Source organism: Labeo rohita, chromosome 11 (genome assembly GCF_022985175.1).
Source record: "Labeo rohita strain BAU-BD-2019 chromosome 11, IGBB_LRoh.1.0, whole genome shotgun sequence".
Taxonomy (NCBI): domain Eukaryota; kingdom Metazoa; phylum Chordata; class Actinopteri; order Cypriniformes; family Cyprinidae; genus Labeo; species Labeo rohita.
Genome location: NC_066879.1, coordinates 3,789,160 through 3,806,036, shown reverse-complemented (window position 1 = coordinate 3,806,036; position 16,877 = coordinate 3,789,160). Strand labels below are relative to the sequence as shown.

At 36.6% G+C, this 16,877-nt stretch overlaps 1 protein-coding gene across 1 annotated transcript in view; it reads left to right on the top strand.

The window, feature by feature from the left end:
- The first annotated feature begins 4,786 nt into the window (after positions 1-4,786).
- Positions 4,787-16,877, top strand: part of magi1b (membrane associated guanylate kinase, WW and PDZ domain containing 1b) — a 181,387-nt gene continuing 169,296 nt past the window's right edge. Inside the window, 1 exon segment of the mRNA XM_051122511.1 lies at positions 4,787-5,635. Coding sequence (XP_050978468.1) covers positions 5,338-5,635 — 298 coding nt within the window. The 5' untranslated portion in view covers positions 4,787-5,337.

Sequence of the window (16,877 nt, the reverse complement as noted above, 5' to 3'; positions counted from 1 at the left end):
AATTTGTGTTCTGAAGATGAACAAAGGTCTTAAGGATTTGGAACAACATGAGGGTGAGTAATTAATGACAGAATTTAGATTTTTGGGTGAACTATCCCTTTAAGAGCACCATTCCAGTGACAATTTTGTACCTTTTTCTGATAGTGTAAGCTTCAGGAAACCAGGCAAAAATATTCTTCTCACTTTTTGTGCACATTAGACACTCTCAGGGTCAAAAGGCTAAGCAAGGTCACAAATTTCTCATAGGCATTTACCATTCCTCTTCAAACAGTATGGTCAAGGACAGCAGTTAAATTAAAACCGAACAAAAGGCTTTTATTCATCTTGTTTGTCTGGTGTAGCTTATCAAGGCTGATTCCAATATCCATTTGTTCTTTGAGTGAAAGTTTATTTAGAATACCACACACATCGCTGTGAAGAGACCATTTGTGTTTAATAGAAAAGTTTTGCATGCACCTCTTTTCATCTAGTCGGCAATGAATTCCAATAGGGATTTATTTATTTATTAATTTATTTTTAGATTTAACCGTGCTTTCAAAGAAGGATACATTTTCAGATTTTACAGTGAAACATTTTAAACTAATCCGAAAATCAAACTGGACTTTTTAAAAAAAGCTAATTCTTTTAATCCACCCACTGAAGAGCTTTAGAGGATCATATTCTGACCAAAGGATGTTTGAAGGGTTTTATGGTACTTTCCAGCAACTGGATAGCACTCAGAATGCATTCATGTTAAGATAATGAAAAAGGATTGCAGCCACAGAGATAGAGAGACAAAGAACAAGACAGAGGAAGTAAAAAGAAAGAGAGATTGGGCTTCAAATTGAGCATCTAGTCAATGGGTAGTGCTGGGCGGTTTGACCAAAAATCTGTATCACGTCTTTTTTTAGGATTCTGGCGGTTCACGGTTTAGCCCTGAATGTGCATTTATTTTAATCAAAATGCATGAAACAGTTGCAGAACCACAGCAGTTGAATCACGATAGCATGAACAGTTTTTAATGTAAAGTAGATTGTCAAATTAGATTTATCTGCATGAAACAAAAACAGCATATGGGCTGAAGGAGACGCAAATTCACTGTCTGACAGCAGGTGGCACTTATGGAACAGCAGCTACTCAGTGTTTCCTTGGTTACTGCTGTAAACAAAGCAAGGCAGTGCCTTTAAAGGTCCATTGAAGTGCTTTGAAACACACAGCGGTTTTCTATGTGTTGACGTAATTTAAACTAAAACAGTTAGACAGCATAACTGCAAAACTGCATTTTGGAAGTTCAAATTTGGGGGCACCATAGAAGTCCATTACATGGGGAGAAATCCTATAATGCTTTCCTCAAAAGACATAATTTCTTTGCGACTGAAGAAAGAAAGACATGAACATCTTGGATGACAAGGGGGTGAGTATATTATCTGTACATTTTTATTCTGGAAGTGATCTAATCCTTTAATGACACTGTGTACATTGCTTATGCATTTTTTTTGTTTTTAATTCATAAGGTTTGCATAATTCAAACCGGTTTACCGCTTGAACCAGTATATCGCCCAGATGACAGCTGGTAACACTTAGTAAATGAAGATTATGCAGGAGTGAGGCTGACATCACTGAATTCATGTGTTTACTTGGAGGCTCTAAGTATTACATTAATGTTGCCTTATTTATAATATTTATATTTGCCTTATTTCATTTAATGAAATGTTTTTTGTATTTGTTGTACTTGCTGATATAATTTATACTTACACTTACACTATACCACATATGTATTTCCCTGCATATTATGAGAGATTTACTGAGTCAGGGGAAAAGGAGATTACACAAAACTGGTCACGGTTTTATGTTTTTCCTCACTCTATCTCGCTCTCTCTTTGGAAAAAGAGGTCAATAGGTCATATCGTTGTTATAGATGAGGACATACTGCTTGCAATGCCAAAACCTTAAGCACTGAACTAGTCAACATCATGGCATGTGCTACAAAATCTGCATAGGCTTTCAGAATGCTTAAAGTCATACATACTGATTTCTAAATGAATGCATTTCAGATAGAATGAAAAATGCATTTGACTGACATATTGCGTGATGTGCCAACGTGTTTATCGTGTGTTCATCGACTGAGAGCGAAGAAGGAATGGGAGAGAAAAATATAGATAGTTTGCCCTCTGCAATAGGGGCTGCTTGCGGGAAGGAATGAAAAGGCAGATGGAATCAAATGAAAAGGAGAAACAGGGGTCACAGTCACTGTGCATCAGCCATTCGGACTTAAATGACGTGTTCTGGCAGGGAGGTTTGTGGTAGAAGGCCAGCAGTGAGAAAGTCCTGCCCACTCTCAGGTCACAGAGGATTTGACTGGCAAAATGAGAGAGAGACGTTGTTGCACACCCAAATATATGCACACGTCTACTTCCACATCAGGTGAATGCCTTCCTTACTTTCTTTCTGAAACAGGAAGGCTCACTACAGCACTGAAGCATTTTGTATCACGCAAGCGTATTGAGGTTTGGGACTCAGCTGGCACAGGCTGGCGACATCAACAAGAGGGACATCAGATTTTAGATGAAGCCAAACAGCATTTAGTTACTACTTCAAAATTGCTCATGATTATTCCAGGAGTGAAATCGGGTTAGACATGTTACATCACCATTCAAAGATCCCAGATGCAGCAGGCTGGCATGGCGTGAACGCAGCGAGCGTCTGACGATTGGAGGAGAAGTTGCACGGTTTAAGCTTAAAAGCACTCTGTTTCCTGTCCCATCCAGGCCAATGGTTGGCGTCTCCAGGGAGAAGGAGTACTTTGAATGTTATTTTTAGGATCAGAGAGCTCATTTGCTTTTCCCAAGGTGAACAGCGAAGCCCATCTGATCCCGACGACGGCCCTTCACGTGTCAGGCTGTGACATGCTGTCTGACAAACACATGCAGGAAAAATATACATGAATGACACATGTGAGAAAGTGACAGAGGAAATAATTGAAAAGAGACTTATACTACCAGTCAAAAGTTTTTGAACAGTAAGATTTTTAATGTTTTTAAAGAATTTTCTTCTGCTCACCAAGCCTGCATTTACTATATTTGATCAAAAGTACAGCAAAAACAGTCAATTAATATATATATATATATATATATATATGTATATATATAATGTTTACTATTTAAATGTATTTTAAAAAATATTTTTTTCCTGTGATCAAAGCTAAATTTTCATCATCATTACTCCAGTCACATGATCCTTCAGAAATCATTCTAATATGCTGATTTGCTGTTCAAGAAGAAACATTATTATTATAATTAGTAGTAGTAGTAGTAGTACAAAACCAGTTAAGTAATTTTATTTTAAGGATTTGATGATGAATAGAAAGATCTAAAGCATTTTTTTCTGAAATAAAAAGCTTTTGTAACATTATACACTATACCATTCAAAAGCTTGTGGTCTGTATAATTATAGAAATTAATACTTTTATTTATCAAGGATGCTTTAAATTGACCAAAAGTATAAATACATTTATAATGTTACAAAAGATTTCTATTTCAGATAAATGCTGTTCTTCTGAACTTTCTATTCATCAAAGAAACCTGAAAGAATTCTACTCAGCTGTTTTTAACATAATAATAATAATAATAATAATAATATACTGGAATGATTTCAGAAGGATCTTATGACTGGAGTAATGAGATTAAAAATTCAGCTTTGAAATCACAAGATTTAAATTACATTTTAAAATATATTCAAAAAGAAAAGAGTTATTTTAAATAGTAAAAATATTTCAGAATTTTACAGCTTTTGCTGTACTTTGGACCAAATAAATGCAGCCTTGCTGAGCAGATGAAACTTCTTTAAAAAACATTAAAAATGTTCAAAAACTTTTGACTGGTAGCATACATTATGTTAAAATATTTCAATTTACAAATAAATAGCAATGTAATGGTTGATCGTGATGATATTGACATTTATAAAAAATAAGTATATAACTCACTGCTTCTTTTTTATGTCTGATACAGATATCAATGCCAATCCGAAACCAATACTGTTTTTTCTTGATCAGTTAAATTAATTTGACTCATTATAAGTTAAGAGAACAGAAAAACAAAACACAAAAATATTATATAAAATATATAAATTATAAAACAATAACATTATATATTATACATAAAAGTATAGAATATTTTATAAAGTGAAAATATTAAATTTAACAAACATTTTGTATTAAATACTGCTTCATCTGCGAATGTAATATGAACATTATGTGAGAACTACTACTGCATAAATACGCAGACACTATAAACAGCATTTTGGAAAAGAATGGGACAACAGACATGTTAGTCAGGCTGAGCCTGAATAACAAGGATGAACCCCTATGCTAGGCTAAATTTCTACACAGACCAGCACTCCTGGCAAACAGATAAAACTGGTTGTGCAAGAGCGTAGGAAACAAATTCCTGTCTTTTAAACAGCAAGTCTTAAACATAACAAAGACAAAACTACGTTTGAAAATCTTTCATGATTAACAGCCCAGGCCCAGTATAGTAATTCAGGAGATGTTTTCAATTAATCTCATTACAATTAACCCGTTTTTAGACGCTGACCATAGCCTCGTTTAAATTCCAGGTGCGCTTATTCATGCATGGTTATGTTTGCATTTATTTATTACAGCACTAGAATGTGAGAGACATTTAATCAGGAGTTTCCAGAAATCGGCTTAGGTTCGTAAATATTATTGTTATTCTCCAAATGACGGACTTTAGGACCTGGTGACGGACGCAGGGAGGATTCCCATCAAGAGTCCGAAGGGAAAAAGTGCGCACGCGCGCACGCTACATTCGCTCCATCCCTGGTTGCGAGCAGGCAGAACAGGATGAAATGTATCAAAACAGACGTCAACGCTGTACCTGTTTAAAGGAGCCGTGAACCAGGAGAAAGGCTTCACCAACACAGTCTTTGCCAAAGGAAAGCTGGGGGAATTACTTAGAAGTGTTTTAGGAACAAACTAACTATTTTGGAAACAGCTCAAGACTTAAAGAAGTGTAGTTAGGGAGGTTTATGAAATTAAAACAAGCGCAGATGAGCGCAACCAAGAGGATTAAAGAGGAAACATGTTAAGAAGATGAGGAAAACAATACAGGCTAATTAGAGAAGCGCTCGGAGTGGGAATTTCTTTTGCTGATCAGCCGGACAATGGCTTGATTTGGTTTTTCTTTCTTTTTTGGGCTGCGAAGAAGCTGCATTCATGACCGACGAGACGGGAAAGAAACTTTACCGCGTGTGCGTGGGATATTTCATTCTATGAAACTCTTTCGTTTTGTCGTCTGTCAGTGGAACCACCTGTTTCTGGACGGATTTTATTGATTCATCATGTCCAAAGTGGTACAGAAGAAGAATCACTGGACCACCAAAGTTAACGAGTGCGCGATCTCTAAGGACGCCCGCGGCGAGCTCAACGTGCAGCTGCTCGGCGGCGCGGAGAAAGGGGAGTTCGCCTATATCGGACACGTTAACGGGAATGCCGTACAGTACAGACACGGGAAAGTGTCCGAGGGGGAATTACTGCTGGAAGTGGAGACGCTCTCTGTTTCTGGATTGCCGCTCTATGATGTGCTGACAGTGATCAAGAACTGCAAGGGACCTATAAGGTTGAAAACTGTGAGGCAAGGTAAGAAGAGTGCTTTAATCCCACCTTGCTTTTGCCCATGTGAGGTATTTCCTGTAAACAAATCATTCTCATTGTTTAACAAATGCTAGCTATGCATGGAAATATTGCATAATTTAGCCTACCACTTGGGTGACTTGGCTGAGTAGAGACAGGCCTATTATTTGTCTGGTTTTTGACCCACTGATTTTTAAGTGTCTGATAACCGATATGCAGAAGTGATTTTTAGTTATTGCGTTATAAATGGTTTCCTTGTAAAAACATTAGACTGCAACAATAGTAACTCAAAAGTATGCATGTAAACTACCAGCAAGATTATTTTTTTTTTTAAAATAAGTCTCTTTTGCTCACCCAGCCTGCATTTATTTGATCCAAAGTACAGCAAAAACAGTAAAAATCTGAAATATTTTTACTATTTAAAATAACAGTTTTTTATTTTAATGTATTTTAGAATGTAATTTATTCCTGGGATTTAAAAGCTGATTTTTAGTATGGTCACTCTAGTCACATGATCCTTCAGAAATCATTCTGATATTCTGATTTGCTGCTCAAAAAAACATTTTTTAAAAACAGCTGAGTAGAATTTTTATGGTTCCTTTAATGAATAGAAAGTTCAGAAGAACAGCATTTATCTGAAACAGAAATCTTTTAACATTATAAATGTATTTATCATTGTTTTTAATCAATTTAAAGCAGCCTTGCTAAATAAAAGTATTAATTTTTATATTTATAAATTATACATTATTATATTATTGCATTTATTATATACATTATTTAAATAAATTATACAGACTCCAAGCTCAACTGACTCAACTGTTTTAAATATTGATAATAATAATAATAATAATAATAATAATAATAATAATAATAATAATAAAAATTCCTAAACAGCCAATCAGCATATTAGAATGATTTCTGAAGGATCATGTGACACTAAAAACTGGAGTACTGATGCTGAAAATTCAGGTTTGATCACAGAAATGATTACATTTTAAAATGTATTCAAATAGAAAGCAGTTATTTTAAATAGTAAAAATATTTCAAAATTCAATATTACTGCTTTTGCTGTATTTCGAATGCAGGCTTGGTGGATGGAAGAAAATTTAGCAAAAAGCTTACTGTTCAAAAACTTTTTTATATTTTGTTTATATATATAATATAATTATATATGTTATATATAATTAAAAAAAAAAAAAAAAAAAAAAAAAAATTATGGGTCAATTCACAGGACCTGTCCCTGAAAAAAGGGCCCAAGCAGCAGTACTAGAAGTTTTATTTTTTTATTTTTAAGTTTTTGCACATTTATTTTCATCTTTGTTTTGGACTTCATGTAATGCATTTCTCAGTTACGAGTGAGCATTGTGAAACTTTTTACCCCAGGTTAGGTCAAGTTGAAATAAGTGTAATTTGACAAAATCCATTTCACGCAAGGTCAGATATGCCGAAGACCCTTTGTAGACGCTCTTTGATAAGTTTAAAGCACGACTCCCTAAATAAAATCACATGCGATGCTGTTCTTCACGTTTCTAAGGCCGTTCGTCATTTATTTCGCTTTTATCCTTTATGAGGAGTTGATGAGTGAGCCGTAACTCCCAGGTAAAGGCACTACAGACTGTCCATTGTGCTGAAGCTGTGGTGACTCCCCACAGGGCTCTGCCTCATCACATGGTTTGAGTTATGCCGCTCTCCCCGCTCTGTATGCTTATGCCTATTTCACCAAATGACTTCAGACAATATCAGGAAACCAGCCAATCAACTTGGACTGCATTCCCAGAGCACTACTGGGCCCAGCTCCAGCTCTCTCTCTTTTTTTCTCTCTCTCTCTCGTACACTCTGCATATACATTCTGGTGTTGAGTTTCACTGTTTATAATCTATCGTGCTGTCTGGGAATTTTTTTTGTCGTAACCAGTCTTAATTATGAAAATGTTTTTGGCAACAAATGCCATCTGTGTTTCTGAGTTTGTGAACAAAGTCTTCCTTTTTTTTGTCTCGAACAAGCTGATGATCTCAAGCTCCCCATGCTTCAGACTTGTAGGATGAATTATTGATATGAAATGCATTAAGCTGAGCTTGAAGTGCATTTTGCGTGGTCCGTACGCTCTCGTTCATACAAGCACCTGTGGGTCTTTACGCCGCCAGTCATGTGGCCTTTTTAATTTGTGTGGGCCATTATTATATACGTTGTCTAATAATGAGCACACAGCCCATCCATAACCTTCGGCACAGTTAATGCAGCGCACAACAAATTCACTCATTAATCTTCATTGATTTTTACATTAAGACGCTCAGTCCTGTGGTGACCTCACTAACAGTCTGTGCCCTGGCAGCTCTCTCTGGAGGTAATATGTAATAGGAATACCTTTCAACGCAGTTGTATTGATTGATGGTATAAGCCTCTTATTCTTCAGCTGAGAAAACAGTGTTATCGGTAATGTCAGCAAAGTTGTGGCACTTACAGCTGAAAGTTACATGGCATGGCAGTTTTGGAAGTCTTTAAGTGAGGAAAATTCATGGGTCAATGACATAATACTCATTTTTTTGTTTAATTTACGAATTTACTCAAATATCCATTAAAATGCATGAATATGTCTTCTTTTAGGAGCATCTTTAATACTTTTTTTTACTTTTTGGATCCTTTGCGGTGAATGGGTGCTGTCAGAATGAGAGTTGATAAAAAACATCACAGCAATCCTAAAGTAATAAACCCCAATCCGGTCTATTAATTAAAGAGAGAGTTCATCCAAAAACGAAAATGACCTCATGATTTACTCACCCTCAAGCCATCCTAGGTGTTTATGACTTTCTTCTTTCAGACAAATACAATCGGAGTTATATTCAAAAATGTCCAGGCTCTTACAAGTTTTAGAATGGGAGTGAATGGCTGTTGAGATTTTGAAGTCAAAGAAATTGCATACATCCATCATAAAAAATACTCCACATGGCACCAAGGGGTTAATAAAGGCTTTCTGAAGTGAATCGATGCATTTGTGTAAGAAAAATAACCATATTTAAGCCTCTTAATCCATGTGGAGTGCTTTTTATGATGGATGGATGCACTTCATTGGACTTTAGAATCTCAACAGCCATTCACTGCCATTATAAAGCTTGGAAGAGCTAGGACATTTTTTAATATAACTCAGAATTATTAGTCTGAAAACAGTTCAACAGTTTGAATAAATATGTTGGAGGTCAACAGGAAATGGACTTTTTTATTGAAGGAAACATTATTAGATTCATATTTTGTCCAGAAGCAACAGGTTAAAGTTGTATGTGTTGCTTGTGTGTGATTGTGATGTTTTTTATCAGCTATTTGGACTCTCATTCTGACAGCACCCATTCATCTATTGGTGAGCAAGTGATGTAATGCTAAATTTCTCCAAATCTGTTCTGCTGAACAAACAAACTCATCTACGTCTTGTCCAGACTGGGTGTTGACTTGTTATCATGATGCATTTCACAGTAGGACAATTTATCCTGTATCAGATTTCTCTAAACAAATGCTGATCCTAGATCAGTTTCCCACTCTAAAGGGGTGGAATGACACACTGCTCTACATCTCTCTGTCTGGGAGCTTCTGTGTGGGATTTGACATGGGGCTGGATTATGCCTGGGGAGAAAATGCATGTGTGTATTCAGCATGTCCACCGCCTCGATTTGCACAGGGATAATGCTAATCTACCCTAAACCAATATAAAGGGGAGTGTGAAATGCCATTAAGCCAGTGGTCAGGGGTTACCATGAAGGTATTTAGTGTCTGGATCACATCAGGTTCTCAAGGCTGTGCCCTTACTCTCTGCATGCATTTCTGTTGTTTGCATAGTCCATCTCACATTGTATATCAAATGCAATTCCATTTCATATATACATATAGTTGGTTTTTATATGGCCGGCTGATAGATTTACTGCGGTGTAAATGAGCTGAAGGGAGGGGTGTAGGCCTCAGTGGGTAGATTTCATGTGGAAGTGTTTATTTCCTTTTCCTGAGTTCAGTTTAAACATCTGTGCTCTTCAGGAGAAAGAGAGGAACACACTCTGCTTCCTATCATGGTCGGTGAGTCAGGACAACTTAAAACAATGAGGAAAGCCACCCATTCTTTCAGTGCCCCAAGAAAGGAAAGATCCATAAAAGAATGAATGAATGAACAAATGATCTTAACCACACACTTGTGCATCCTCCCATGGTTATGCAAGAGAAATTTGTGTACACTAAGGTATAGCACATAATACTTTAATTAGGGTTTATGAGACTTTAATGGTAAGAATAGCAATTGTTCATGAGGATTTCTAATGACATTTAAGTTTTATTTAGTATAGTGGTTTTTAATCAGGGGGCCAACTTTTCAGCAAACTTTTGAGGGGGCCGCAGGATGACTCAAAAGTTTTAAGTTAATAAATGAATATGTTAAAATAAGATAATATCAATTAAAATACAAATATGCTCAAATCAAGATTTAAAATGAAATCATATTTCTTTTAATTTCACTCAGTAACTTTTTTTTTTAATTAAACCTACTGTTATTAAAACTTCTGGAGTCACAAAATAAATTGTTTCATTAATTTAATATCAATGCTCTGAGTTTCTGTTAAAAAAAGTTTGAAAACAAGCAGCTATTATAGTATTTTGGACAATGGGTGACCTTTGAGTCAAAAAGGTCAAGAACCACAGATTCAGTTACGCAACTTATTAGCAGTTGTGAATCAAGTGTTGACCTTAGAGTTGTGTCTTTAGATGGCTTTTGAGCTCAGGAATGGTTTTTGTGTTTCTTTGTTTTGATACCATGAGCCATTCACTCACTGACTGCAACTTAGAAGTACCAGGACCCGATACAAGAAGTTCTTGGAGGGCCCAAGGTCAAAGACCTTTTCTGTCCAAGCATGATGTTATGGAGCATAGATATGTATGTACAAGTGTTTTTGTGATGTGGTCAGTTAAAGAAATGAAAAATTCATGATAATTTCCTCGCCTCTATGTCATCCAAGATGTCTTTTTTTTTCTTCAGTCGAAACAAAATTAAGGAAATCGAGAAAAATATTCCAGGATTTTTCTCCATATAGTGGACTTCAGTGGTACCCAACGGGTTGAAGGTCCAAATTGCAGTTTCAGCGCAGCTTCAAAGGGCTCTACACGATCCAAGTTGGGAAATAAGGGTCTTGTTTAGCGAAACAATTGTTTATTTTCAAAATCGATATACTTTTTAACCACAAATGCTCATCTTGCATTAGCTCGACCTCACACATTATGTCATTACGTACATGTAACGTAGACAGAAAATGAGATGAACTAACTGCATCGCAGAGCTAGTGCAAGACAACCATTTGTGGTTAAAAAGTATGTAAATGTAATTATTTTTTTTTTTTTTTAAGAAAATGACAGATTGTTTCGCTAGATAAGGCCGTTATTCCTCAGCTGGGATCGTGTAGAGCCCTTTGTACATGGTTACTGTAAATCTGTGTCCTTGCTGTGCACAGTTTTCCTGATGCCCCCTGGGTGATGTTAGCACTGATGGCTTGGGCCTGTGATCGCTGCTTGCAGCTATATTTATTTATTTATTAATTTTTTTTCCGAATATCCAAGGCTTTTTGGGGGCCTTAGCATGCTCAAAAACTCTTGAAAATTGCCACACACGTTGGATTCTGCGGTTGTTAGGAAGCTGCAGAGGCTGGGACCCGGGCGTGGCACAGGGGCTCTATGGCGCCCCCTGGAACACAGTCAGAAAACCTGCTGCATAGCTCATATATACTTGCATGTATACGTATGAAATTTGGTACACATATAGATCTCACTGAACCGAACAACTTTCACACTCTGTGTTATTTGGACTTTCAACTTGTTGGGCACCATTGAAGTCAAATATATGGAGAAAAATCCTGGAATGTTTCGACTGAAGAAAGAAAGACATGATTTGGACATTACATCTTGGATAACATGGGGGTGAGTGAATTATCAGGAATTTTTTTTATTCTGGAAGTGAACTAATCCTTTAAGTTCATTGACCTGGATGGCGTTATCATTGACAAACCTAGCTGAATGTTACAAAACCCTAAAAAAAAACAATAGCTGAACTCTGTACTGGTAAGCCTAGGAATCACATATTTTGTAGTAGTGCCACCAAAGGTGGTTCACTCAAACGTTGACATTTTTATTAATATAAGCAGTAAGTAAGGGGAATTGGTTACGCTAGTGTTTGTACAGTACGTCTGTTCCAGGACAAAAGCACTATTTCCCTCAAGCTATGTGTATCCACAGGGAGAGCTTCCGTCCAACTGGGCTAATGGGGTCTTGTGACTTATTGCTGCCGATGTGACACTACTGACCTGTGGAGGATGTCGTACAGAATTTCTTATTCACAGATCAAATTGGATGTTAGTGTGTCAGTTTAAGAGAGCATTTCTTTTGAGGAAACACGTGTGATGTGGCCCCTCCGCTGTCAGACTCACAAAACTTGTTGCTTTCTTGCTTGGCACTTGAAAAGCTGACCTACATTGTCTCAAGCCTGACATGGAACAAACTGTTAATTATCAGACCGTTCTGTTTCTTATGAATGTTTCCACCTCAGAGTAGAAAAAGAAAAGTATTTCACAGAATTCTGACTGATTCTTACAGCTTTATTTCTTGTAATTTTGACTTTATGTTCTCACAACTGCAACTTTTGTTTTCCTGTATCTTTATATTTCACGTGACATTGACCTTTACAGCTTTATTTCAGATTTTAATCTTTTAATTGGACAATTAACGGTTTAATTTTTCACTCTGAAGTGGAAATGTGCGTCTCCTGTTATAAGAGTGTGCCCATTCAAGCCCAGGTTACCAAAGAGATGAGCAAACATTCAGCTGAATGTCAGATCCACAGCGCTGGTGTGTGTTTAGTGATGTGTCAACAGCTTACCTGTTTCAATAGAAGCTTCTTGGGAAGGCCTGGGGTGGCTCTTAGATAAAACTCTGTTGTCTTTGTTTTCTCAAGATCTCACATTTAAATACACGCACATAAACACTGAAGCAAAAGCCTGTGAAATCTGATTTCTCTCATTCTTAGTCTCTATGTTCTGCTGTTATTTTAGTCTGAGCTTAAACAGCACTTTTTATTGGTGAAATAATCATTGCAATACTAATCGTAATGCTTTGTCATTCTTCAGCTGGTGATGCTGCCCCACATTTCACAACATTACAGTCAAGGCATCCAGCAAGCCATACAAGTTTGGTTAGTGCTTATGAGAGATTTTAGAGATCTTTAATGTTTCTGGTCCAGTTTTCCATAAGTAAGGCACTTAATAGACAAAGTCTGTCTTTCAATTGTCAACCAGTCACAGAAGAACTGAAAGGATGTGAAAGATTTGCGATTTCTGAATCAGCAGATGCTTTGAAAGGCAAACAAGCCTGTGGTGAGTGATGGCTGCTAGAACATTGCGCTTCTCCTGGATGGCTGAATAAATCAGCAGCTGTCAGTTGTGAATCAGTTTCAAAAGTTGGTTTCATCAGTTTACATAAGGCAGATTTGTAGCTGGAATATGTGCTATATTGCTGTTGTTATGACACATCCTTGGACAAGGATGAGAATTGTGTAAAAATTGTGTTTAGATTCAGTTAATGGTTGTTTTTGTAATTTCGAGGAAGCAGGAATACACAATGCTTGGAGTGAACAGTTTTTTATTACATTTGCCCTGGGTCACAAAGTACAGACTCTGACATTGATGAAAGTTGGAAAAATCCTGGAGAGTATCTTCTTCAGATAATATTATACTAAGTGACATCTGTGGAGAGAAACTAAGGTTAGCAGAGAGAAACACGATTTGATAGTTTCTCCTGCAGGGAGAAACGTTGCAGAAACATACTTGCGCACATCAGATGTTCTGATCACCCATGCATATCCGCAGCTTTGCTGCCGTTGCCCTCGTTTCTCAATGGTTTTCAGAGCAGTCTCTCACATGTACGATAAATTGAACTTAACCTCAGGATAATCCTGGCCTTTTTGTAAATCTTGAGCAGTTCTCTATATTATAGAGGTCACTAATTAGCGTTTTGTGGTTCATACGAATACTCTGGCTGAGAGTTTTAGTAGCCTAAAGTATTTCTTATTAAAGGAGACTTATTATACCCCTTTTTACAAGATGTAATATAAGTCTCAGGTGTCCCCAGGTAATATAAGTCTCAGGGAGTCTGTGAAGTTTCAGCTCAAAATAACATTTTGAAAATTCCTGTTTTGAGTGGAAGCAGAAACACGCTGTTCTTGTGCATGTCTCTTTAAATGCAAATGCGCTGTTGCTCCCCGCCCTCTTTTCCAGGATAGGACTGTGCTTTAGGGATGGGCGATACCACTTATTTTGTTTACGATACCGATACTTTTAATGCCAGTATCATCGATATTGAGATAGTTCCGATACTTCTAAACGTAACTTTTAAATTATTGCATTTATTAAATTACTAAGAGTAAAATATATAATGTTACACCCTTAACTTTATATTTGAAATGCATTTTAACATTTAATATGCCTTAATTGCAACTTAAATTATATTATTATTATAATGTTTTTTTTTTTTAACACATGGATAAATATGTTTACTATAGTTGAAAATACTTAGTTTCATAAGGGGCTGCCAGTGACAGGCTGTTGCACACATAAAATGCAATCTTTTTATTCTGACAGCGTGTGATTTATTTCAGCATTACTACAAAATAGAACATGGTCAATTAACTTTAAACGTTAATTTAAATGCATGTAATTGCACAAATTATGTAGGCTACAATTTCAATTTGTTTATTGTAAAATGACTCAAACATAAGTTTTTTTTTCTGTCCTCTGATAAGCATTGTTCTGGGCTCCATTCCCAAAAGCATCAATGCTTTCTTATGATACTTTTGGGAAATGTAGCCCTGTTTATATGCACTGTCTCGCAACATATGCGTGCATTCAGCAAGAAAACAGTTCTATCCTGCACAATTATTCGCTAACATAGGTTATACGTCTAATTCAATGCATATTGTACGCATTATTTTTTGTTAAATAAACAAAATCACTAGTAAATAAAACACACCTTAGTATCAGTATTTTTTATGTGAGTATCGATACTTTTGATACTTGCATCGGTATCGATATATCGATACTTCAGGAATGAGACGCCCATCCCTACTGTGCCTTTCCAGCTTTTTAGGGATGGGCGATACCACTTATTTTGTTTTCGATATGATACCGATGCTTTTAAAGGCCAGTATAGTCGATATCGATATCGATACGATACTTCTTAAATTATAAAATGTATTAAATTATTAAATTACTAACAGTAAAATGGCATTCAAAATGGCACGCACTTAACTTTATATTTGAAATGCATTTTAACATTAAATATGCCTTAATTGCAACTTATGTTATATTTTTGTTTACACATGGTTTTAATATGTTTACTGTAGTGGTAAGCATAGAAATCTACAAATACTATAGTTTCGTTTTCATTAGGCACTACCAGAGAGAGACAGGCTGTTGCATGCACAAAATGCAACCTTTTTATTCTGACATTGTATGATTTATGATTTGATACAGAATTGAACATGATCCATATGATCAATTATGTTCAATTTAAATATGTTTATTGTGAAATAACTCAAACATATGTTCTGTCCTCTGATAAGCATTGTTCTGGGCTGCCGTTCCCAAAAGCTTCAATGCTTTCTTACGATATTTTCGGAAAACGTAGCCCTGTTTGAATGCGCTGTCAAAAGTGAGTGAACACTCTCTGTGATTAATTGAACCTGCCTCGCAACATAGGTCATTCGTCCAATTCAATGCATATTGTATGCATTCATTTTTTTGTTAAATAAACAATCACCTTTGTATTGATATGTTTTATTTGCGCATCGGTACTTTCAAAACTCGCATCAGTATCGATGTATATCAATACTTCAGGATCCGTACGCCCATTCCTACAGCTCATAACTCAGATACTCTTCTAAAAAAACATCTGTTTGGTTTTGATTATCATGTTTATTGCACTAAAATCATGCGTTTTAAAGCCATATCAGTTTAAACTTCTGATATAGGGTTTTTTCAAACGTGCACACATCCGAAACACGTGCACAGAAAGCGGCTGTCACACGGTGTGTGAGTACTAAACCAAGTTCTCTTTCATGTCTTATTGCGCTTAAACTGTCAAATACACACAAGTTTATGTTAAAAAACACAAAAACAGTCGGTTATGCCTGTGAAGGTAAACAGCTGGGGAAGAAATTGCATGTTTATATTAAATCTGTGTGGCAAAAGTGTAATATACAGTAAATAAATCAATAAATCCACTGCTCTCTTGTCTCGTCTGAGGCTGGGACTCTAAATAGTGTTCTGTGCACGTCTGTGGAGACAACGACAGAACGGTTAGTATGCTTTGCTCAAACATTTGGCATGGTGTTAGAACTGGTACACAGTTATCACTTGCGAAAATACAAAGGCGGAGACATGGGTAATATTATAATAAGGTCCCCTTACTACGTCACGGGAAGAGCAAAATCTGAGCAGCTCATTTTTTCATGTGCTTGCAGAAAAAGGCTTACTTAAATTCACTGGGTTGTTCTTTTCATGTTTTTTTTGATTGGTAGATGCACTGGGGACCTGATTATAGAACTTAAACGCAAAAAAAATTCTTTAGAAACTACTATTGCTGAGACTATTGGAAAATAAATACTACTTCTTTGACATTTACAGTAAGTATTCCTGTAGTGCACATTGCTTATTTCATTTCATAGCATTCAAGCCATATTGGCTAGTGAAACCGTGTTAGTTTTGATTGTTTGGGAAAGAAATGTTCAGGCTGGACCTCTTCGAACTTTAATTGAATACCCCTGTTATATTCGGTTGGATTATGCTTCATCATCCCAGGGTCTCCGGAGATGTTGCGGTGCGTCCAGCACGATGTGTTTTTCCAGCACAGTTCTGCTCAGCTGAAGCCCAAGGGTCTGAATACACAGATCTCATTAAAGAAGAGGCCTTTCTTTTGCTGCCTCTGCTCGTACGGCCTTATTACTGAAAGAGAAACGGAAAGAAAAGGAGCATGGAGTGTCTCACAGAGAGTTCGGAGGGGGTCAGACTAGTTCAAGAGGATTTAAACAGGCTTTTATTGTCAACAATAGCAGACAGACTACACACTGCCACCCCGGTGTCCAATATGGTCGGCGACTGGCCATGCGTCCTCCTTTGGTTCTTTTTTTTGATGCTTTTCATCTAAGAAAGCCTTGCATGAGCTAATCACCTTGCTCCTGCTC